The sequence below is a fragment of the Lotus japonicus genome, chromosome 5, assembly GCF_012489685.1.
Source record: "Lotus japonicus ecotype B-129 chromosome 5, LjGifu_v1.2".
NCBI lineage: Eukaryota > Viridiplantae > Streptophyta > Magnoliopsida > Fabales > Fabaceae > Lotus > Lotus japonicus.
The window spans coordinates 14608374-14633311 of NC_080045.1; the positions used below are offsets into that span (position 1 = coordinate 14608374).

General features: G+C 38.4%; 1 protein-coding gene across 2 annotated transcripts; it reads right to left on the reverse strand.

Annotated features, from left to right (window-relative positions):
- Window positions 1–7541: 7541 nt before the first annotated feature.
- Window positions 7542–12931, reverse strand: LOC130720867 (protein fluG-like). 2 transcript variants are annotated; one of them, XM_057571564.1, is made up of 10 exons: window positions 12802–12931; window positions 12392–12666; window positions 11585–11836; window positions 10455–10523; window positions 10245–10359; window positions 10058–10163; window positions 9226–9388; window positions 9041–9136; window positions 8676–8724; window positions 7542–8000 (listed from the first exon to the last, which is right to left on the reverse strand). In XM_057571564.1, the coding sequence occupies exons 2-10, from the start codon at window positions 12659–12661 to the stop codon at window positions 7858–7860; spliced, it is 1263 nt and encodes a 420-aa protein (XP_057427547.1). In that variant the 5' UTR covers window positions 12662–12666; window positions 12802–12931; the 3' UTR covers window positions 7542–7857. The 2 variants fall into 2 exon arrangements, with proteins under 2 accessions (XP_057427547.1, XP_057427548.1); XM_057571565.1 differs by having other exon boundaries at window positions 12865–12882.
- Between the last annotated feature and the right edge of the window lie 12007 nt (window positions 12932–24938).

Consider the following 24938-nt stretch of genomic DNA (forward strand, 5'->3'; position numbering starts at 1 on the left):
AAAGGGCTATTAATTTGGCAAGCAAGAATTTGCCTAGTCCAGAAACCAAACGACAAACAAAAATTTATCGGATGGTAATTACAATCAGGTCACCAGACTGTGATAAACTTCAATTGATTGGATGAGTCCGGTCAAATCACTCACAGGGTGTTGATTGAGGGGTGAACAGAGAGCTTCCAAGATGGTGGACGTCTTCGGCAGTGGTGTGGCTTCGTCGTTGAGTAGCGATGGGGGGTACTTGCGAGAAAAATCCAACGCTTAAGTTAGAGAAATGGAATTGGTAGGTAGAAGAGAAATGGTGTGATGAGCATACCTTCAACCTTCTTAGATTGCCTTTTACAGAAACGGGTGTGGGAAAACCAAGGTCATAATGCGTACAGTTTGTTTCTGTAAGACCTGAATTTACAGAGCAAGTTAATTTCCGACTCACGCGTAGAATCAGTGTAAGCGTGACAGGAGTTTGATGTTTGAGAAAGATCAATGAAGAAGAAAGTTCAGGAATTGCTTGAGGAATGTTGCGTAGTCGTTTTAGGAATTAGTGCGAGTCATCTGCACACCTGCCTTATGGCGAGCGTGTTCAGAATAGGCTAATTTCGCTTTTAGAGCAATGTTTAAGTGAGATTTCGAATCCTTGGGAAATTTAAAGGTTCTCTTTATTTTTCCTTCGACCAGCGTTTCATTTCGGAACCCTGGACTGTACGCACGATAGTATTCACTTTTCGGAAGTCCGACGACGCTAATTTCTTTGCTTCGAAACCCTAGATTCAAGCGCTGGATGAAGACTTTTTCTATTCGGGACTTCTAACGAAGTTTCCGTCCGCGTTGCCAGATTTGTTTCGACGTTTCCAATCTTTCTTTAGAAGGAAGTTTTGCCGCCTGACCATCACAGCAAAAAGTAGTTTTTCGGGACAGATTAACTTACACCGCTTTTGGGATTTTAGATATCGTTTTTCCCAAATGTCAGAGATATGTTTTGAGTTCTGGAATTCTGACGTCAGAATCTCTCTTAGAATTCATCGGTGAACGTGCTGCAAAAATCGGAATCGCGAAATTTTCATTTTCCCGCGATTTCACCTGCCTATAAATAGTCAAAAAATCAAAATATCTCCCATTTTCTTCCCAAGGAGGCCGCGGATTGAGGAGAGGAGAGGGAGAGGAGATTTTCGCCGAAACTCGACCGATCTCCGCGCAGTTCGTTCCTACTTCAAGGTATCGAGGTAACTAGCTTGATTCTTACCTCTGATCGCTGTTTCTACTGCGTTTCTTTAGTCGTTTCTGTGCTCAAAGTTTCGAGCTTTTCGTAAAACTGTCCGTTTTTCTTGATTTTTCGCTTGGGGTTTGTTCTGTACGTTCCCAAGAGCCTAGAACCTTCGTCGGTATTCGCCGATTTGGATCGAGTTGTCCAAGATCTGAAAAACTGATTCAAAACCTTTTTGGCACACATTTCGAAACTTTATTGTCGAAAAGTCGTAATCTGACTTCGTGCCTTTAGGATTAGTTGTTACGAATGTCGTTAGGATCATTGCTGTCAAATTTTTTTTCCGAACCGATAACTTTGAGGTTTTGAGCTTTTATTTTGGACCAAAATGCCCCTGAACAGCCGTATTTCGATCCGATCGTCCGAAAATGGTTCCGACAGTTTCCTTGCCTTAGTTTTACCCTAAAACTACCTTGTAAACAGATTTGATCGAGCTCTTTTTCCTTTGTGGCCGAGAGCTTGTAGTGAGGGGGGGGGGGAGTTTTCGTTTTCGAAAACTTGTCTTTTCGTACTCGATTGTTGTATTCTGAAGCTTTAATGCTTTGTCTATCGTTTTTGAGTGGTATTGCGATCGAACTAATCGATTTTGTTTGGATTCTGCTTTGTTTTTCTCCGAGGTTCAGTTGAAGGAACTTTGGGAGTTTCAGAGCAATCGTGTGAAGGAAGTTTTAATCACGAGACTGGAGCAGCTCGAGGTTAGGGCAACTTACTATTAGCTATGACTGCATGATAGGCGTCGATGAATTCGACTTATGCTTTACTTGATGTTGATTATGTTGATGAACTGAGGTTATGATGTTCTGTAACTGATGATGTTGAGATGATTGTTGGATTGTGCGTTTTTGACGCGACTTCGCAGTGGGGATTCATTGATCTGGTGATCTTTGATATTTCGGGTTGGATGAACAACCCTAGGCAAGTTCAAACTTGAGTTTTGAGACTTAGCCATTTGTTCGTATTCTTAGACTTTCCCCGGGAAACTTCTTTTGGGTGGTTGGTCTTTGGAAACTTAGAATGATTAGACTTTCGAAAAATAGTGACTTTGGGAAACTTAGACTTTGAGAAATAAACTCATAACTTGACTAATTCAATTCGAAACATTTTTATTAACGAATAAGCATAGGAGAACGAAAGGGGGAAAATAATTGCGAAAGACGGGGAAAAGTCGACTTTTGTTGTGGGTTTTGGAATTGGGGAAAGCCACTGAGGTGAGCTACGGTGATGATTGAAAGTCACCGAGTACTTTAGTACTCTTATTGTTGGGGTTGTGTTGTATTGACCGACACTAACCCTGGGTTTTGACATTGGGTTTTGTTGTTGGAGTTGTGTTGTATTGACCGACACTAAACTCCCGAGTACTTTGGTACTCTTGTTGTTTGAGTGGTGTTGTATTGACCGACACTAACTCTAGGTCTTGTTGTTTGAGTTGTGTTGTAATGACCGACACTAACTCTGGGTTTTGGGTGTTGGAGTTGTGTTGTATTGACCGACACTAACTCCGAGTCGTGTTGTATTGACCGACACTGACTCTGGCTTTGATTTTGGGTTTTGGTGATTGGAGTTGTGTTGTATTGACCGACACTAACTCCGAGTTGTGTTGTATTGACCGACACTAACTCTTGGGTTTTTGATATTGGGTTTTGAGCTAAACACTTGTGTTGTGAGGACGATTCGATGTTTGGCTAACCATATTGCATCATGCATCATATGGTGAATAACGGGAATGGTTCACCATTGCATCTTTTGGTGAATAACGGGAATGATTCACCTGGTGAATAACGGGAATGTTTCACCAATGCATCATTTGGTGAATAACGGGAATGGTTCACCGATGCATATTCGACAAGGAACGGGAATGCTTTGTCGAGGATGAATAACGGGAATGGTTCATCCATAGTGAAGAACAGGAATGCTTCACTTGTGGCGAACGGGAACGCGTCACATATATCCAGATCATATTGATTGCATTTCACGCATACATTCACTCTGACTGGAATTGTGTGTTGTTTGATTTATTGAAGCATTGTTAGAGCCAATAACATGCTAGGATTATTTATATATATATTTCAACATATATATTTATACCCCATATCACATGTTGAGTGTATATCTACTTATTTCCGTGAGTTGACCCTAGCGCCTTGGCTTTGGTTTCATGTTTGTGTTTGGGCGGTCGGCCTACTGCCAGATGTTGACGGTGGATTGGGTTTCGATGGTCTCTCCCTCGGGGGGATCAGGTTTGAGCTGGTTGATCGACATGCCCCCACCGCTTGGGTGATCTATCTTGTGGGTCATCGGGCGACGTACCGGGGAAGGGTCATGGAGGACCGGACTGACGAGCGTGGACGTCCGACGAAATGAGTTCTACGACGCATGGAGCTGAGCTTCAACTTGCCGACTTCAGTTCGCTGTGGACTCGGTACTTGGAGGGTAGGTTTAGACAGGCGTCATATTTTGTGTAGAGCTCTGATTCGTTTTGCTTTTGGGACAGGGTAGGTTCCTGACGCATGACTTTTTGTGTGGTTCTCTTACTGAGGAATCACAGTGAGTCAGTCGGACCATAGGGGTCTTTGCTTAGGCCATTTTGAGGCCGACTTTCTCTTAGTGGATTGTAATTATAACTTTCTCACTCACGTTTCTAGAGTCTGTATATATTTACCTACGGGCACATTACTTTGGAGTCACTGCGAGTGCGCGTGACGTGGGAGTGCAGCTGAGGCTGTACATGTGTATATATTTGTATATCGGTTAGTTTAGTTGTTGGGTTATGTCTTTATTTTCTATCGCTTTAATTAAAAGGAATCAAACGAAAAAAAAAATTACCTGTTTTCCGCGTAAAGTTTATTTTTGGTTACTAAAGTGACACCCGGAAATCGGGGTGTTACAGTTTCCCTGCTTATGAAGTCAGGAGTAAGGCACCAATCGGTTTTGGCAAGGTTATAGTCGTGGCCCGAGACGTTCGGAGTAGTCGATTTTTTGGGTAATTGTTGTAGTGTTTTAGAGTTTATGCTTAGATCTTCTTGCAAGCCCAATTGATTAGTTTAGTGGCCCTTGGGTCCTTGAAGGTTAAGCGAGTGCTCCCCATTAAAGGACCTGGGGTGCTCAGGGGAAGAGGGAATACTGTGACAGGGAGACATACATCTTCCCGACTACCGGAACAATAATTTCCTAACTCTGGGTATAAAAGCCATATATATGTGGTCTACTTTGGGTGATAATTGTTGGTGTACAACCTCCCGACTCGAATGGGGATTGCGAGCTAGCGTCACGGGTCAGTTAGGATGTAGTTAGTCGGCATTGAACCTGCCGACCATTAACGGATCCGACAAACGGAACACCAGGCTATAGCTAGCACGAATAGTTCGGTACGTACACACATCTATCTTATATTATACTATGTAAGATCATAATCTGATTCACGAGTTAATTGTAGATCGACATGCAAGTTGTAATTTAAAACACAAGCACAATGCAATCACCGAGCGGAACTTTGGCATATGCGGAAAAAATGGAAACGCGCCAGCATGAAGGTACAGAAGATGATGCTGGTCAGTGTAGGCAGAGCTTGAAGAATCAAACTTTAGTGAACCATATTCCTGAAAACAAAAAGCACGCCTCAAGTTAAAAGAAACTTCTTTCAGAAAACTCCAAATGCAGACCGCACAACTTGGCAATATATCTTTTTTGACGAAATTGAGGATCGATCAGTGGAAATGATTGGATACTTATTCCACTTTCTTAAATGTCCTTTCTTTTCATATTTTAATCTTGGTTACAAAAGGTTTTCGCAGTTGTTTTCTTGGTTACAAGCTAATGCTGGGTCTTTTGAGCATTTGGTGCCATGATCAATAAATAAATATTCATGTCCTAAACGGAATCCACTTTGTAGACAAACTCATTACTAAAACAAAAAGTGGGTAGTGTTTTGCTGTCCATTAATATTCTTCTCCTTTTTGTTGTTCTACTAGTTTATGATTTTGTCTAATGGCTTCCGGGGCCTACCAAACTTAGCGTGAGTATAAACTTTGATGATTATTATAGATAATGTTTAAACTAGTTGATATGATCAAACCATAATGAAATTTCAGCATGAAGATAATGTAGTTTAGTATATCCATGCATTTTTGTGAGTACTTGTATGGAAGCTGCGGCATGCTTTTGCTATTTTGTATGACGGGTGTGACTGTGATATCAAAATTAACTAAGAAAATGCATTTATGATCCAAAATGATAGGCTTGCAAGACACGACTCGTACATGAAATCTATTTGTAATTTATTACACCCAATTAGGATGCTCACTGGTTGAGTTAGTTTAGATTTAGGGTAAAATAAAATCTAAACTAGCATATTTAATTGGTTTAATTTAAAAAAAAATTCAGCAAATCCAAACCGAATCGAACCTGACACACATACTTCCTCCTTCTTCCCCTAACCCTCTTTTCCCCATCTCTCTACAAACCTCCTTCTACCAAACAAAGCCTAAGAGCTTGTATTTGACCTCATATATGTTTTAGGATTTGGATCTTACATTTATGGCCCTATAGGTTAAAGCGTACATCATATGAGAGGGTATGTAAGCATTGGGTCTTCATGCACAGGGTCTAATAGCACCATGGATATATGTTCTTTTAATAAACATAACATCAAATTAGGATTTGGGTCTTGCATTTAGAGCCCAATAGGTTAAAGCGTACATCATATGAGAGGGTATGTAAGCATTGAGCCTTCATGCGCTGGATATAGGGGTATCAATGCAAAGCGGGTTCGGCTCACGGGTGGGCTCAGCCCGCAAAAGAGGGGCGGGTTGGGCCATAAAAAATGAGCCCGCAATCGTATCGACCCGCCCTCCCCGCCCCGCAAACATGGCGGGCCAACCCGCATTTTTTTTTCCAATTGGTTGCTGCCACTCTTGGATATGCCACTCAGTGGCTTTTTCGTGCCTGTTTCATTTTATTCATGTTTGAAGAGATTTGCTGTTGGATTTTTGTTAGTTTTACCTTAGTGTTTTTTTACATAGTTTTTGTAGTTTCATGCATCTGTTTGATTAGTTTTTCCTAGGTGTTTTACCAATTGTGTGGTTCCCTCCTGTGCTCGTGTACTGGTTTGCCAAGGTTGGATTATTTATTAATATTATTAACTTACTTTTTTGTATTGGAGTTGTATACATTAATTAATAAGTATTTAAGAATGATTGGATCTCTATTGAAGAAGAAAGTCAAACTAAGAAGAAGGCTAACCGTTGGAATCATTTCACAAATTTACCAATTTTTAGGCAAAATTTACCATTTTTTTTGTTAAAATTTATTTTTTCTTGTTTGTGCCGCAAACCCACGAACCCGACATCGCGCGGGGCAGGCTAGACTTTTCCTACCCGCGTTGCATGCGGGCTAGCCCGCCCCACCTCGCTTTTAGGCAGGTTGAGTGCGGGGTGGGTTGCCCGCTTTGACACCCCTAGCTGGATCTATAGCTACATGGATATATGTTCTTTTAATAAACATAACATCAATTAACATCCATAAATGACATCTTACTCTTTATATATAAGCTTAATCAACGAACATTTTGAAATTGAGGTAGTAGATGTTAGTTGTGTTTCAGTATCAGTATGTGTCTTGTGCTGCACCCATATCAGAGTCACTGTTTTATATTGACTCCAATTGTAAAGAGAATAAAGAATTATTGTGCCACTTCAACTTTCTAAACCAAGAAGTAAATTTTCCCAGATTTTCCACTCAAGGTTCACAAACAGCAGGTTTTGAAGCTACAAATCATATGAACAATGAAATAATAGACACGGGCTTGAGGGAAACACACATGGCATTTTTATGTTGGGAATTCTTCAAGTGTGAGTAAAAAAAATAAAGATATAAATCTCACATTGAAAAAAGATGAGACTAATGAATAGTTTATAAGTGAAAAGACACATACACCTATTGCCTTAGGGTTTTGAGTAAAATATGTGGTGTCCTTCACTAATGTGAGAAACTCCTTATAAAATGTAGTTATAAAAAAATATTCATGATCATGCCTCCACTCAGGTATATCCCTCATATTAATAACACTTTATTGTCCTGACTCCTGAACCACCATCAATCCATATGAACAAGTAGCACATCTGTTTCTAAGCCATTATTCAAATGGTGCAAATAACTGTTACCTCTGATCTCTAATGATAAGAAATAGCACAAGACTGGGGGATACTTTTTCTACATTGATTAAAAAACAACATTGGCTAATATATAGCCTTACACAGTAACTGAAACTAGAAACCAACACTTCATATTTGGAATATAATTAACTCTTAATGATGGATCAGAAATTCATAACCAGACGAAGTCCTAAACATAGGACCTTATTCAAAAAGGTTCATTTGGATAAACAACCTAATTAAGCGTTTATAGTAATAAGCATCTATCACATAAGCACTTATTCATAAGCTTACTGAAATAAACTCAAAATAGCTTATAGATAGATTTAGGCTGCTCATTTCACAAGAACTCTAAGTGCTTATGCCATAAGATCAACTCAAATAAGCTCTTCCAAATATAACCACAGTAGTACTTGTCTGGTTTATAAAAAAAAGTAGTAATTCCCTGATCTAAATTGTGATCTTGTAGAACTGGATTGCATTTCTTGCAAAGAGGTCTTTTGCAGCTTCCACAGCCTCTGGAACTGAGAGCTCTCCATCAATGCATGCATCGCGTAGAACCGTGAAAACAACTTCGCGAGCGTTCTTTGCACCTGTGAAAGTAAATCTCATTATTTTAACCAGTAGTCATCACAGTTCACACCCTATATAACTACAAAAGTGGAAATTTTGAAAGATAGAGTTAAAGCAGCAAAGAACAAATTGTTGCACTCATTTTCAAGAAGTTATGACATGCAAGTTGAAATCAGAACTTTATATAAAAATGACATGCCTTAGTACTTTGCACACACTATGGAATTTCCACTTTCTAACATTGTATATCCAAGGCAAAGGCTAGAAAAGAGATGATAAACATATAGTAACAAGTAACATCTTAGTTGATAGAGGTTAAAGAACAACTCTTATAACTTATCCTCTTTACTAATTTGAGCTTGTGCCTCTGGCCTCTGCTTCAAAACATATCTCTCAATATGCAATTGGTAAGGTCTTGGTATTAGGGAGTATTCATAACAGAAACTAGTTTCAACTTTTAAAAAATATGATACACCAATGCAGGCATGATATCAAATAAAGAGAAAACTGTGTATTGGTCCTAAGGTAGATTTGGAGTCATACCCAAGTGTAAAGATCAAGGAAAGAAACAAACAAAAGCACAATTCAAGGGGGTGATTGTACAAAAGAAGAAAAACATGAGAAACTGAAATCAGCAGAACAAAGACTTTAAGTATATTCTTCAAATTTGGGTGCCATATTAGATGTTAACCAACCTAAGTAGAAGAGTTCAGGAAATGCATAGCTGTCAGTACTGAACATCACCTGCAATGAAAAGCTTATTCATGTGAGACATTAAATGTCATGACCAGAAACTAAAGTACTCTTCTCCCAAACTACATGTTTCAGTTGACTAATAAAAGCTCAAGAAGATCCTAATTCTATTATAGACTACATAACACCTTTAAGAAACTGTATTTTATGTTTTAGTATATTGCATAATGCAAGTCATTCCACTCACAATGTCTAACTATTTGAAATTAGAAATTCATTTTGAAATTAGTCTTAGTGTAAGATAGATAACTTTAGATGAAAATATCTATTCTCTGTGAACAATTCTTTTAATTGCTTATATGTTCACCTTACTCATTGGAGCCTGCTCCAAAAGCCCTTTCACTGAAGTAACCATCCCATGTTTGCTAAGCTTTGGAATTACCAACCCAAAATCAAGGTAAACCTGAAGGAGAAGATTGTGTTAGCCACCACTGAACCTGTAATCCAAATTCAATTCTACTAATACAAGACACTGAGTAATAAATATTTTGCCTGAGAGTACACAGATGCTAGAGATGATGCTTCTTTTGAGAATGGATAGGATGCATGTAAAAGAACAATCCGGCTCTTTGAAAATCTCTTGTCCTCAAGAACGTTGTAGAGATTAAGAGGATTGGTCAGTCGCAAATCCAAACCATATCCTCCATCCCCAAAGCTAATTGCAGAAAGCAAAGTTAAGCAAAGTTTGACACATTAGGTTAGAGTAAGAGGTACAAATATAATCAAACAGAGAATAATGGAGATCCTGATCTATCTCCTTATAGTAGTGAATAGCCACTTTTGTTCCTGAAATGTGTAGGGTCAATCACTTTTTCTCCCTAGTAATGAAATAGGCAAAATAGTCCCGGAAAGATAAAATCAAATTTCAATTTAGTCTTTCAATGACTAAAATGAGTCGTCTTTTTTCATCTTTCAAAGATTATACTGATTGTGATTTTTATCTTTTAAGGGCTAAATTGATATTATTTTTGGTCTTTCTGAGACTATTTCACCTACTTTCATCTTTCAGTGACTAAGTTAATCGACATCTTATATAGCCAAAATGACTAAAACAACTGTAGTTTGACATTTCTAAAACTGGACAAGGCACACACTAATTCAATTCATTAACATGTGGAGACCCTAATGTAAGATAGTCTATTTCAATAAGCTTTAGATATTCAAGTAACCTTATTAATGTAAGTCCTCCTAAACACTTACAAAATCAAATTCTTTCAAAATCCCAGAGTGATCCATATCCCAAGCTTTTATTGTAAATTCCCCCAAAAATGTTTGGATATGCATATATGTAAAAGGTATCAGACAAATTTAAACCAAGCATTACCCTGTGTGTATCTGCATTGGCAAGTCATGGGATTGAGCAAATTCCAAACTTATCAAGAAGAGGTAGTCAACGAGATTTTTGTTTGTTATCATGATAGGCATCTGAGCTGAAAAAGTATAGAACAATATTAGCATGAACATCATGAAACAGATTATATCAATCAAACCAATTTGTATTCTCTACTCACCACTCAACACCTGTCTCAGACCCTCCTCAGCATCCTCTTCTGTCACATTTGTATTGATTTGTAGGCCAGCGTAGTATGCAACTACGCTTTTCAAGCTATAGATCTCACCAACTACTGTAATAGTGATGCTTAGGAATCCAGCTACACGAGTTTATTTTGTGTGTGTGTGTGTGCGTGCATATATAGATAGATTGATAGAGATGAAGGATATGAATTCAACTGTGAGGAAAATGCGCCAATGAATGAAGCCAATGTCCAAGAAGATCCACCTTGCAAACCCTTCAGGGAGCATCAAATATAAATATAACAGCAGTGTAATAACCCTCCAAAGATAATGAAACTTCCACTTTTCTGAACAATAAAAATGAAAAAAGATAACAGAATTTGATACACCAATGATATGTTTATAGTCCAGTTTATCTTCCATCTCATTTTCACTTGTTTTTTCTTTCTATCTCTTTCCTTTTTTCATATCACATCACCTATCATATCACTCTTTTCTTCATATCTCTCTCCATTTAGTTGAAGCGGTGAAGTGTGAACAATTCATTTTTCAATTTGATATGACCTTTAGATATATTTTCAATTTCAACTACCAGCAAAGTTAGGGTGAGAAAATGGTTAAAGGAGTGTGAATGAGAAGGCTTGAAATCACAAGGAAAATTCCTCTAACTAGAACTTCACATGAATTTCTTCTAATCACAAGAATCAAACAAACCTGATAATTCATCCTCATTTGATCAATTTTGGTTCTCTTAAAAAAAAATAGTTTTATGTCCTGATATCATGTTCTGATGACTTCTTCATTAGATATTTATTCTAGTGATCGTAAGGATCCTTTTTCCAGGTTCTCATTTTTTGTTGAATAAAATGTTAGCACGGAGAGAGCACCTCCGTCGGGAGACCAGCAGGTACCCACTTCTGCGTATGCATGGCCGGCTACTACCACAAGCAGGTTTGTGATATGCCAACATGGCTCTAGGAGCACCAGAGGATCTCCCTGAAAAGGGTGCTCACCAACTGAGATTTTACTAGACGCAAAGAGTTCGAACCCTAAACCTATGGGGAGTAGATAGTTAAACCTCAGAATCTGTGGCCAATTGTGTCAGCCCAAATTAGTCTAGTTGCTTTTATTTTTCATTATTTAGAATATAAAAAAAATGTCATTTTCCTTTCATGAAATACTGTAATGAAATATAACTCAAATAAAAACATATAACCTGTGCAGATGACATGGAATTACCTATACAAGTAAAACAGAGCAAAATAAAGCTCCTAATTAGATGCCTAATAATCCAGGAAATTGAAAGCAAAAGTGAATGTCGATAGGATTTTCTCACTTCATTAAGGATTTTCTCTGCTAGCTTTTCAACTCTTAAGATTCTACCAACTTTAGGTATAAAACTCTTATGCCATTCTATATCTTGCACTTTGTCCATTCCTATGCCATCATCGAAGAGTATGGCAGAGAATCTTCCCGCTTTGAAACATGTTGAGCTGATTGAATGCAATCCATTGACTCTTCGGTATTCTTCAACTCCTTCCAAAGATAACTCGGTTCCATAAAGCTCAGCTACATCTCTTAAGTTTCTCTGATATTACACATATAATAGGCTGTCATATTATGATTCCATACATAAAATATTGAATGTTCTAAAGAAAACAGAAGTCTAGAGGATCGATCACATTTGAACAAATATTGGTATAACTTGGAAATCAATTCGTATGTCCAATAATGCTGATTCCATGTGGGGCATATAAAAAGTCTAGCTCTCATCTTTCACAGTAAACACTTATCTCATCTGATATGTTTCATAATTTTGAGAAGAGAAAGACTTTCTTATATGACAACTTAAAATTTAAAAATGTCATATGACTTTATATGTTACAAAAAGTTGAAGACACAGAAAAGTGATTGAGACTCTAATCTAATTGGAAAATAGATTTGTAATTGGTGTACAACACTTTATGACAGACACCATCAACACCCTGCAATTTTAACAGTTTTCTGATTGCCACAAATTGAAAACTACAATTTATGGCCGTGAAAAAAACACGACACACGGCAGGTGCTGATGGTATCCGCTACAAAAGTGGTGTTTAGAATCATTTTTCATAAAAGAAAAAATATGAGAGGAAGGAGTTACCTTGAAGGCTATAGAGCTATTTGAGAAAGAAACAGCATCACCATGGGCTAGAGAAAAGGCATGGATAAAAGGAAAGTTGGAGTCAACCTCAACTAAGTTGTGGGCGTGACCATCCACTAGTTCTACCTCCTCAACCGCTTTTCTCAACTCATTGAAATCCATGCTCTCACTCTTTCCCAGTGTGTGTGTTTCAGAAATGGTAAGAGCATGCATCAGTAGTACACTTAGCAAGATCAGAGAATATCTCAGTTCACCGTTCGTTGGATACATCGTACCTAGAAAAAAATTTAAATGTCTCAAAACAAGCCACAATGACCCATTCTATATAAACATGTGGTCCAATTGACCTTTCACTGATTCATTAAACTTTTCTTTGGAATTTCAGAATTTTGGAGGGAGTGAAGAGTTACCACGTTCGTTGGAATATGATTTCAATTCAAAACAGTATTTAGTGTCTCCTAAATTGGAATTACCATTTCTAATGCATATTAGGGAACGCACTTATTGGATTAAGGCGAATGTGCATACACATTGTGCCTGCAAACAGAGCATAATCCTTAGATAGATATTCGTTAATAAATAAATGGATTTTGACCCCACCGTTTAGCCGTGTCTTGGAATTAAGAATAATGTTGGTAAGATGTAAATTGAAAAATAGGAAGAGACCATTATGTGATTTTTAGTTTTTTTTTAACATATGATTTTTAGAATTTTTTTTCTAATGCAAAAAAGATTTTTAATTAGCAAAAAGGGGCGGAAAAAAAAATATTTAGCAAGATGGGGTACTTTTGGACACGTTGGCACTGAGGTGTATGGGGTAGTATGGTTCCGCAACAAAACTCGCGGAACCCATGTATTATTTCTGAAAAAGTAAAAGCCTGATTGGGAAATGATGGGTTGCAGGGTGATTGGAAACATCATTGCCTTATGATGGTTGGCCGCATGTGGGATTCGCAAGAAAACTTGCGTTTTCCTTGTATTCTGAAAAACAGAGTCTGAAAAGTTGATGGCAATGATGGGTCAATGATAGTGGCAGAGACAAGACACGGATGGCAGAGTCAATGATGAAGGTTGGTGTCGCAAGTTTACTTGCGAATTCAGATGCTTTTCAGGTGGCAGTACTGACATGGAGGGAAAGGAATGGCTAATATTGAAAACGCAAATATATTTGCGAATCCAGGTGATGAAAGGATATTTAATGAAGAGGTTTTCCTCCACTAACTACTATCAAATCCCTTTCAAGACTCAATCGTAGTATAGTATCGGGTTTTGTCGTCTCCACAGGGATTGTGTTCCTACGTATTAATCTTACTAGCTAGATGTTGGATGAATGGCTTAAAATGTAAAATGTGGGTTTATTTAAATAAAGGAAAAACTATAATTAAAGCGATAAAAGAAGTTTCACGGAGACAAACAAAGAAGAAAGTGTATTTGGAAAATGAGTTCACTTGATTTACAACTTATTCTCTACCAAAATACTTTTATAAGATGAAATTAACATTTAAGATGCCGATAAGAGCTATTCACCTACTAATTTCTTAGCTAAGTGAATCTACCAATTAAAAACCTAGCCTTAATTCCTTAAGCCCTAGTGATCATAAAAGGAGCATTATAGCACATAACTACTCGATAAGACATTCCCAAGCTCTGTTCCTAACCTAAGAAGTTCATGTCCTAGTGGATAGAATCTCTGACTGTCACTCAAGAAATCCTAATAGTTCCGACTAGATAATCCTATTCTAGAGAGGTGAGTATCCCGACAAGTCACTCGGTTTAGACCTCATTCCCAACTCATGATATTCATACCTAAGGGTTAATGTCTCCTATTGTCACCTAGAAAACCCCAACCCAACCTAAGACAATTCATTCTTAAGATGACTGATGCAAGGGTGGTTCCTCTCATTAACTAAATTCACACCAACTTCTCAATTGTCATGCAAATCCTAAAAAACGTCATATTGGCAAAAGACACATGAACGCGCAAAGAGAATTAATAACCTAAGACATAGGAATTTTTCCCCTTTCTATGAACTAAGTCTATATTAACCCATATCAATTTTCCAATCTATTTACGAATTAATATAAACCCTTAAAATTATCAATTAACCAATTGAAGCATTAAACATAGAGAGAAACACCAAATAATGAAAATTCATAATTATATTTGCATAAAGATGTTTTGACTAAGAGTAAAATCAAACTAACATCATTCCAAATACCAAAAGAGAGTCAAAACACAAAAATAGGTAAAGAGAAAAGCAAAACCCAAAATAGAACGGAGCCATGGACGTCCGGAGAAGCTGTCACCTCCTCCATGGCCCTGACACCGGCCCTCAAGGGACTAGCCTTCCTCTCCACCAAGAAATTGCCTCCAAGTCTCCCAAAGGTGTTTATTAGGTTTAGGAGAAAAGAAAAGATGAAAAGATCCATCAAATAGGTTAAAAACGCACTTAAATAGAGTCTGACAGATATTTCGCGTAAATGCGCGAACTTCGTGAAGGAACTCGCGCAAAACTGGCGCAGAATTTTCCAGCAGCTACTTCCTTGGCGCGTCTGCGCGAAATGCAACAGGAAATTGGTGCAGAACTGGCGCAAAGAAATCCAGATTGCTCCAGACTTCGAGATTCTTGGCTCTCTCCCTTGATTTGCTCATTGATTCCACATCTTCTCCTAAAATAATAATAATAATAAAGGGAAATAATTAAAAATCAATAATAGAGATTAACTAGAAGATAGAGTAAGATACCGAATTCAAATAACTTGATTAAATCCTAATGAAATCTATAAAAATAACATAAAAAAATATAGAAAAATACTAAAACTAAATGAAAACATTAAAATGCATGAACTAAACCTAAAGTGTCCTAAAATGACTGAAATATCCTAAAAACTATATTAAACTACATGCAAATAAACCAGGAAAATAGCCTTAAATCCCGGGTCATCATACCCCTATACTCAACGACAGCTTGTCCTCAAGCGAAAACTTAAGGTTGCTTGTCCTCAAGCTCAAGAAAACAGTTCAAAGTAAGATGCTAGTATCCATATTTTCACAAAAGATACATGAGATGAATTCCTCAAAATAGTTCATGCAGAGAATCAAGCTTTAAAAATTGAGTAACCTTCAGTAAGGGCAAGGAAGAATTATAGAAAATACCAAGATGTGGGATTTCACATTTTATTCCTATTTCCCCAACCCCAGATTGAGAATTCACTAATGATGGCCAACAGTCTTATTTTATTATGAGCACACACATGTTCTTTCCTTTTCAACTTAGCTTTGTCGCAACCCTTCACAGTTATTACCAACTCAGGGCGAAATTCTTTTATTTTATTTAACAAGGTCAGAATATGATTGGGGGTATGCTCAGTGGTGCAAATACTTCCCATTCCCTTACTCACATTCTTTCCCTATTTTTTCATTTTTAGCACTTTAGCTTTACTTTCACATGTGTGCCCCTTTTGTAACCTCACAGCCAAAAAGAGTGTAGACTCAATATAAAGATTAAAAGGAAAACTACATATTTTATGCATTATCCCCACTAACTTGGAATCTTAATAACTTTACTGCACTTTTCCAAAACTCACTCAAGTCTTTATCACCTAACTCTCCACATGTTCCACAAGTTTCACTCACACTATGCATCAAACACTTTTTATTATAACAACTGGCATCAAACTCAGAATAAATATTAAAAACAACAAGCATTATTCAAGCACAAAAGTGTGAATACCAAGAATCCAAGGCATGTGCATACTAGTGTGTGCAATCTAAATAACCAAATGCTAAATGCATGATCATTAAATTAAATGAGAGATGAGTGGTTCAGAAAAACTCCCTGGACTTAATTTGGGTGCAAACTTGAAAGCATCAGGACATGGTCAGTTGGGCCCTCTAACTCAGATTAATTCCGGTAAAATTACTTAGTCCTTGCAAAAATGAGCACACAGATTAAAACACCACAACACAACTCAAATAATTTAATGAGACACTATGACTCAAAATTCTATGCATCAAATCATCAATTCCTAACTAATGAACTTAATTCTCATTAAATCCACTAGCTGATTCATTCTAAGTCAGGTTCACAGAATTCCAAACCTCATATCATGTTATAGTTGATCAGGCCACAACAAGCATTTAGCACAAGAACAAATCAATTGAATTGACATATAAGAGCATAACAGAAAAAAAATGCATATTATAATAATGCTCTAAACAACACCCGACTAGCTTAACTAATAGAAGCGAAAGCACAGTCCCCGGCAACGGCGCCATTTTGATGAAAGGATATTTAATGAAGAGGTTTTCCTCCACTAACTACTATCAAATCCCTTTCAAGACTCAATCGTAGTATAGTATCGGGTTTTGTCGTCTCCATAGGGATTGTGTTCCTACGTATTAATCTTACTAGCTAGATGTTGGATGAATGGCTTAAAATGTAAAATGTGGGTTTATTTAAATAAAGGAAAAACTATAATTAAAGCGATAAAAGAAGTTTCACGGAGACAAACAAAGAAGAAAGTGTATTTGGAAAATGAGTTCACTTGATTTACAACTTATTCTCTACCAAAATATTTTTATAAGATGAAATTAACATTTAAGATGCCGATAAGAGCTATTCACCTACTAATTTCTTAGCTAAGTGAATCTACCAATTAAAAACCTAGCCTTAATTCCTTAAGCCCTAGTGATCATAAAAGGAGCATTATAGCACATAACTACTCGATAAGACATTCCCAAGCTATGTTCCTAACCTAAGAAGTTCATGTCCTAGTGGATAGAATCTCTGACTGTCACTCAAGAAATCCTAATAGTTCCGACTAGATAATCCTATTCTAGAGAGGTGAGTATCCCGACAAGTCACTCGGTTTAGACCTCATTCCCAACTCATGATATTCATACCTAAGGGTTAATGTCTCCTATTGTCACCTAGAAAACCCCAACCCAACCTAAGACAATTCATTCTTAAGATGACTGATGCAAGGGTGGTTCCTCTCATTAACTAAATTCACACCAACTTCTCAATTGTCATGCAAATCCTAAAAAACGTCATATTGGCAAAAGACACATGAACGCGCAAAGAGAATTAATAACCTAAGACATAGGAATTTTTCCCCTTTCTATGAACTAAGTCTATATTAACCCATATCAATTTTCCAATCTATTTACGAATTAATATAAACCCTTAAAATTATCAATTAACCAATTGAAGCATTAAACATAGAGAGAAACACCAAATAATGAAAATTCATAATTATATTTGCATAAAGATGTTTTGACTAAGAGTAAAATCAAACTAACATCATTCCAAATACCAAAAGAGAGTCAAAACACAAAAATAGGTAAAGAGAAAAGCAAAACCCAAAATAGAACGGAGCCATGGACGTCCGGAGAAGTTGTCACCTCCTCCATGGCCCTGACACCGGCCCTCAAGGGCCTAGCCTTCCTCTCCACCAAAAAATTGCCTCCAAGTCTCCCAAAGGTGTTTATTAGGTTTAGGAGAAAAGAAAAGATGAAAAGATCCATCAAATAGGTTAAAAACGCACTTAAATAGAGTCTGACAGATATTTCGCGTAAATGCGCGAACTTCGTGAAGGAACTCGCGCAAAACTGGCGCAGAATTTTCCAGCAGCTACTTCCTTGGCGCGTCTGCACGAAATGCAACAGGAAATTGGTGCAGAACTGGCGCAAAGAAATCCAGATTGCTCCAGACTTCGAGATTCTTGGCTCTCTCCCTTGATTTGCTCATTGATTCCACATCTTCTCCTAAAATAACAATAATAATAAAGGGAAATAATTAAAAACCAATAATAGAGATTAACTAGAAGATAGAGTAAGATACCGAATTCAAATAACTTGATTAAATCCTAATGAAATCTATAAAAATAACATAAAAAATATAGAAAAATACTAAAACTAAATGAAAACATTAAAATGCATGAACTAAACCTAAAGTGTCCTAAAATGACCGAAATATCCTAAAAACTATATTAAACTACATGCAAATAAACCAGGAAAATAGCCTTAAATCCCGGGTCATCACCAGGATATACAAAATGACAAAATAAGCGAGATTGATTGGATTCTCAATTTTTTTTGCGAATTCAAAATACTATAAGTTCAAAACTTGGAAACTTTCTTCTACGAAAAATACACTTGAATATTTTCAAAACTTCAATCTCCTGCATTTCATAACGTTTCTGTAACGAAAAAAACCTTTGCAATGGATCAAGTTATTACTTTTGTGTATTACGATGGTAGGGTTGTCCATGGCGACCAAGGTGCCATATTCGAAGGTTGGAGAAGGTCCATGCATCTGAAGCGCAACATTACCTTCGACCGTTTGAAGAAGAAAATCCACGAAAGGTTGAAGCTGCAAAGGAACCAGATGATTTCTAGAGTCAGCTCTAGATTTATGACGACACCGAATCCCATTTTTTTTACGCATTTTGAGATAGTTGATAATGTTGATGTGCAAGTCATGATGGATGCATTTAGTCAGCAGTCATATATGGTTCAGCTGGAGCTGTATGTTGAAGTTACTGAAGGTGGAAGTTCATCAATGCCAGTGCCGACGTATCCGTCGTCTACTCAACCGACACCCACTGAAGACGGTGGTAGACATGTTGTTGATGAGGAGGTTCTTGCAGAACCATATACTGTGCCTTTTAGCGTTATGAGTATTGAAGAGTCCAATATCGTCGTTCCTTCGGATGTCGCAGTTAATTTGGGCGATGATTATGACTACCGCCTTGACAATGATAACGTGGACGGTGAAGTCATTCCTTCAGACGATGACCACAATGAAGATGAAAGAATGCAAGAAGGAGGTGACGAGTTTGACACAGACGAAGAGGGAGACCGACACGCTAATCATCAGCCTCATATGGCACCTCATCCTGCTGATCAACCCGCGACACCAGTGAATGTCAATGTTGAAACCCAAGGTATGTACAATCAACATATCTCATCAAGCGTTGTTTTTTATAAATATATGGTACTTGATATATTTCTATAATTTTATAGGCCACCCAAACACGGCCCCATTCTGGAGTGCTTCTTCGCATTATACATATATTAACTGGGATCACCCAGATGAAGAAACTGATTTTTATTCTGAAACGGATGTGAATGGATCATGGAAGCTTGGTGATGACTTATGTAAAGGTTTGATTTTTGAAAACAAGCGTGCTGTACAGGATGCCCTGTTACACTATTGTCTTAGACTAAATCAAACTTATAAGATGAGTGAATCCAAGCCAGAGTATTTTACTGCAAAGTGTCAGAAATCCGTAGATGGCTGCCCGTGGAGGATAAGGGCACATCTATCCAAGAAAATTGGTAAATGGACCATATCCAAATGGGGGGGTTCGCATACGTTCTTAAATGCGATGACTTCTCAAGACCACAAGAAGATGACGTCAACCTTCATGTCCAACTACATTCTTGGTATAATGCTTACATATGATTACTATGTCGCTACACATTTACAAATATGAAATTGCTATTAACTTACATTATTTTTCTTTTATGTCTTAGGCATGGTAAGTGCCCAACCAACTATCCCTATTTCTCTCATACAAGAGATGATCAGTGGTAAGCTCAATTACAAGGTGTCATACTTTAAAGCTTGGAAGGCGAAGCAAAAAGCACTTGCTCGCGTGTTCGGTGATTGGGAGGAGTCTTACGACCTGCTCCCTAGGTGGTTGGAATATATGCTGAGGTTTTCCCCTGGATCCCATTACGAGTTTGTCACAACTAACTATAAGGACCAGTATTGCAATGTTGTTCCTGATTTGAAGAAATTTGGTCGAGTGTTTTGGACGTACAAACAATGTTGTGACGCATTCAACTATTGCAAGCCAATGATACAAATTGATGGCACATTCCTCTACGGAAAGTATAGTGGAACTTTGCTTATTGCCACGACACAGGACGGGAACAGTAATGTGTTGCCTTTAGCTTTTGCAATTGTGGAGGGAGAAACACTCGGTGCTTGGACGTGGTTTCTTCGTCTGATGCGTGTGCATGTCACCAGGAAACAAGGGATATGTCTAATATCAGACAGACACGCCAGCATTCTCTCAGCAGTGGGGAATCCATCTAACGGGTGGCAGCCACCAAACGCTTATCATGTGTATTGCATTCGCCACGTTGCCAGCAATTTCAACACCAGGTTTCACAACACAGAGCAAAAAAATGAACTGATAAATATGGGTAAGTTTGCGTCTGTTCAGTAGTTCAAATTTTTATTTTTTTAATATGGAATATTGAAATTTGTTTGAAATGTGCAGCTTACGAGCCTTGCCCATATCTTTTCGAGCAACGCTTAGCGGCTTTTCGAGGGCACAACACAGCTGTCCGGCAATGGATAAATGACATCAGCAATGAGAAATGGAGCCGAGCTTGTGATGTGGAAGGTCGTAGATACGGCCACATGACCACGAACTTATCTGAGGCTGTGAACAAAGTGTTCAGGGGTGCTAGAAACTTGCCTATCACTGCACTTGTTAAATGCACATATGGCAGGCTTGTGGAATATTTTGTGCAGCGAGGTTCTGCAGCAGCAGCACAACAAAGAGCCGGCGACATATATTGTAACAAGGTCATGGAGGCCATGACAAAGAATGCGACGATTGCCCAGTCTCACATTGTGCAGACGTATAGCATAGATAGGACCAGGTTCGAAGTAGAGGAGGGATTCCACCAGCAGAACCATCGCAGTGGTTATACGTGGCGACTGAACTTAGATGAAAGAACTTGCGAATGTGGACGCTTCCAGACGTTCAAATATCCTTGTTCACATGTGATCGCGGCGTGCGCCAACCAGAGTTTAGACTATCTTCAATATGTGGACCCTGTTTATACGATTCAGAACATTGTGGATGCGTATTCAGGGCAGTGGTACCCCATTGGGAATGATCTGAACATGCCGCCAAGAGCTCGGCCTAGAATTGCTCCAGATCCTGCCAAAATACGGAAGAAGGGTCGTCCAAGGTCTACCCGTATAAGAAATGAGATGGACTTGAGGGAGACTCAATCTCAGCCGAGTTGGAGATCGGTGTCACTACAAAGATAAATATGTTGCTTTAATTGTGTAAGCTTTTAAATTAATCACCATGTGTAAGCTTGAAGTGTAGTCCAAATGCATGTAAGAAATAATTATGTTAGAGCTTATTGTTTCTAACTTAATATGAATTGGATGCTAGTACATATCAAAACAAGAAGGAAAGAATTTAATAGTATAGTATTATATACTCGTATACTATATATATATATATATATATATATATATATATAAACTAAAAGTTTTTTATTATATACTCGTATATATATATATAAACTATATATATATTATATATATATATATAAACTATATATATTATATATATATAAACCCAAATATATGTAAACTATAATTTACGTAAAAACATAAATATTAAACACTAATATATTACACACCAATATATTACACACCAACTTTAAATTCACTATTTATAAGTAAATGATACAACAAATCAACAATTTCGACAATTAGGATAAGGACGGTCTCTTGCATCCCGGTATGGCCTATCTAGGTCTCCCCCTGCAGCTGCACAGTTCAAGTCCAGTTGGAAGTTAGCCTGTGTCTGCTGGAGCTGGGAAGGGTCTATATCTTCCCAGAATTGCGGTCGAGGAGGATCCAGCAATTCACGAATTGCAACACCATCCCAGTCACCCATTGGATTCCAAGTATCTGGACTAACGTCTTGCATATGCACTGGCGGTGTTTGAAAGTTGTCATAGCCATGTTGTGACCCAGCAAATGACTGTTCACCAACAAAATTTGTTGATGACACAAATTGTTGAGAATGTGATCCATCAAAATGCGGTGCCGGCACATATGGCTGAGACTGTGAACTGTCAAAATGCGGTGTCGGTATATATGGCTGAGACATGGATCCATCAAATTGTGTTGAGGGAGTATATGGCTGAGATCCATACATTGTTTGAGTCTCGGGCATCTGCATCGGTGTCTCTTCCTGATCATCAGGAACCCTAGAGGACCCCGCCCCATAATAGTATGGTCGGTATGTCTCATTCAGATCAAGGGGGTACAATGAGTACTGTCCATGTGGAGGTGGTAGTGTTCCCCCCTGAATAATAACATGTTCGGGAATCTGAGATTCTCGCCGTCTTCGAAGACCTTCCCCTTCTTCTTTTCCAGTCGGCGGTATGTCATTTGTGGTTGCGTGTATAAACTCCATAGGAAAGCTAGGAACCGATGCAGCGGGATGAGATATCCTGTCACTTGCATGGCAAAGTGTAAGGCAACGAGCAGTTTGGTTCTGAAGGTCATGATCCGTGTATAGTGGGCGACCTTCAGGTGTCAGTCCATACCATACATGCTGAACGCGCATAGCCTACATTATTAATAACAGAGTGAAGATGTTACGTTCATATATGAATAAAGAAGTAAAAATATCACAACAACTTAAATATAATAACCATTTGCCCTCTTGTTGCAGCCGCACGCGTCAACCAACGAACAGAATACTTGTCGTACCAAATCATGTACTCATCATTTGGCCCAACAAGAGTATTAGTCTCGGGTTGGTTAGCCAACCTCTGGTGCCTCTCCGACCACAGCTGTATAAAACCACGCATATTATGTACCCAATCTTGCTTTTCCTTCCCTTTCAGAGAAATATCATGCATTTCATTAAGTTGAGACGGTGCATCCGGTACAGATTGAAACATCCTGAATTGTTGCATAACTCGATCCGGTTGATGCCACTCTGAAACGTGATAGAGTACCATTGGCACCACAGTTCTCCATAAATGCATGTTTTCTCGACAACGTTCCGGAAGCCCATTGAGAACACGATCAGAGTACGACTTCCACACAAACTACATACACAAGAAGGATAAGAATTTAAATGAAAATAAAGATAAGCAAAGTACGACATCCACACAAGCTACTCACGTCATTAGAACTCAAATCGTCTAATTTGGTGCGCCACCACTCGATTTGCTTCTTTGCCCACTTTATTGGTTTTTCCGGGTCCGGGTCCCTCCATCTGTTTAATATATAAAAAATGAATGAACCGTAAAGTTTGAATTTAAGGAATGAAATTAGCAACGAAGCCATGCCCACACTTGTATCAAATAAGCACAGCCGCCAATCTCTGTACGTGAAGCACCGGTTGCATAGCACAACTCATGATAGAGAAGTGCTAGTACGGCTGAACCCCAACTATACTTTGCGGTCTCCTCAAAGTCTCGTAAGAGAATGAGATATCTAAGAGGGACATGTGAACCGGTGTGGTCACATAGTAAGAAAGTACCAATTAGTCGCAAGATGTATGCTCTTGCAGCATACATAAGTTCTATCGGGTCAGCACCGGCTAGATTATGAAAATTAAATTGCTCACCTAGCCAAACCAACTTCAAGCCACCTCCTTTGATAGCACTGGCGGGTGGCACCACTCCGAGCAAGTCCTCTACAAGCTCAGACCAATCACACCAAGTAACTCCGGTGACAGGATTCCCATTAATGGGTAAGCCAAGATGAACATCAACATCTTGCAGAGTGATAGTACACTCTCCGAACGGCATATGGAACGTGTGTGTCTCAGGCCTCCATCGCTCCACCATAGCTGATATTAAAACTTTGTCAAGTTTTAGAGACCCAGCTAAGGCGGCTTCGTAAAATCCGACTTGACGAAGGTGGCCTACAATTTCAGCGGGAATAAAATCTCGAAAATCCCGATATTTTCTCACTTTCAGAATTCTATTTATTTGGTTCCACGCACCAATAGACACGTGTTTGTCATCTTTTTGCAAATACAACACACTATCATTCCTCGGACCCAATTTGACCACTTCTTGGTCGGCCATTTAGCTTGAGAGAGGTTGAAGATGAATGAAATTGAACAAAAGGAAGAGGTTGTGATGAGAGTTGAGGTTGTGAAGAGGTTGTGATGAGAGTGGAAGTTGAAGTTGGATAGTGGCGGTCTATTTATAGGGGTTTCAGACCGCCACTATTAGCCAAATCAATTCGCAACAAATGTTGCGAGACCCATGTCAATCAATTGCATGCATGCCTCGTGTCGCCCATGCAAAATCAGGTTATTGGATTCGCAACCTTTCTTGCGACACCCATCATTTACCGGTCAAAAGCACGTCACCCCACGCCCTGCCACCCTGCCAACCTACCACCATCATTCAACCATCATTTCCAACTCTGCTTTTCAGAATACATGGAAAACGCAAGAAAACTTGCAAATCCCACATGCGGTCAACCATCATAAAGCAATGATGTTTCCAATCACCCTGCAACCCATCATTTCCCAATCAGTCAGACTTACTTTTTCAGAAATAATACATGGGTTCCGCGAGTTTTGTTGCGGAACCATACTACCCCATACACTTCAGCGCCAACGTGTCCAAAAGTACCCCATCTTCCTAAATTTTTTTTTTGTGCCCTTTTTGCTAATTAATTTTTTTTTGCATTATTCAGAAAAAAATTCTGATTTTTAGTTTATTCACACCTCATCTTCT

Excerpts from the sequence above, each read along its gene's own strand:
- LOC130720867 (XM_057571564.1), bottom strand. The coding sequence starts at position 12,661 with ATGTATCCAACGAACGGTGAACTGAGATATTCTCTGATCTTGCTAAGT. Across the intron at positions 11,837-12,391 it reads ATAGCTCTATAGCCTTCAAG|AGAAACTTAAGAGATGTAGC; the intron begins GTAACTCCTTCC and ends GTGTAATATCAG. Across the intron at positions 8,001-8,675 it reads TCCTGAACTCTTCTACTTAG|GTGCAAAGAACGCTCGCGAA; the intron begins GTTGGTTAACAT and ends TTACTTTCACAG.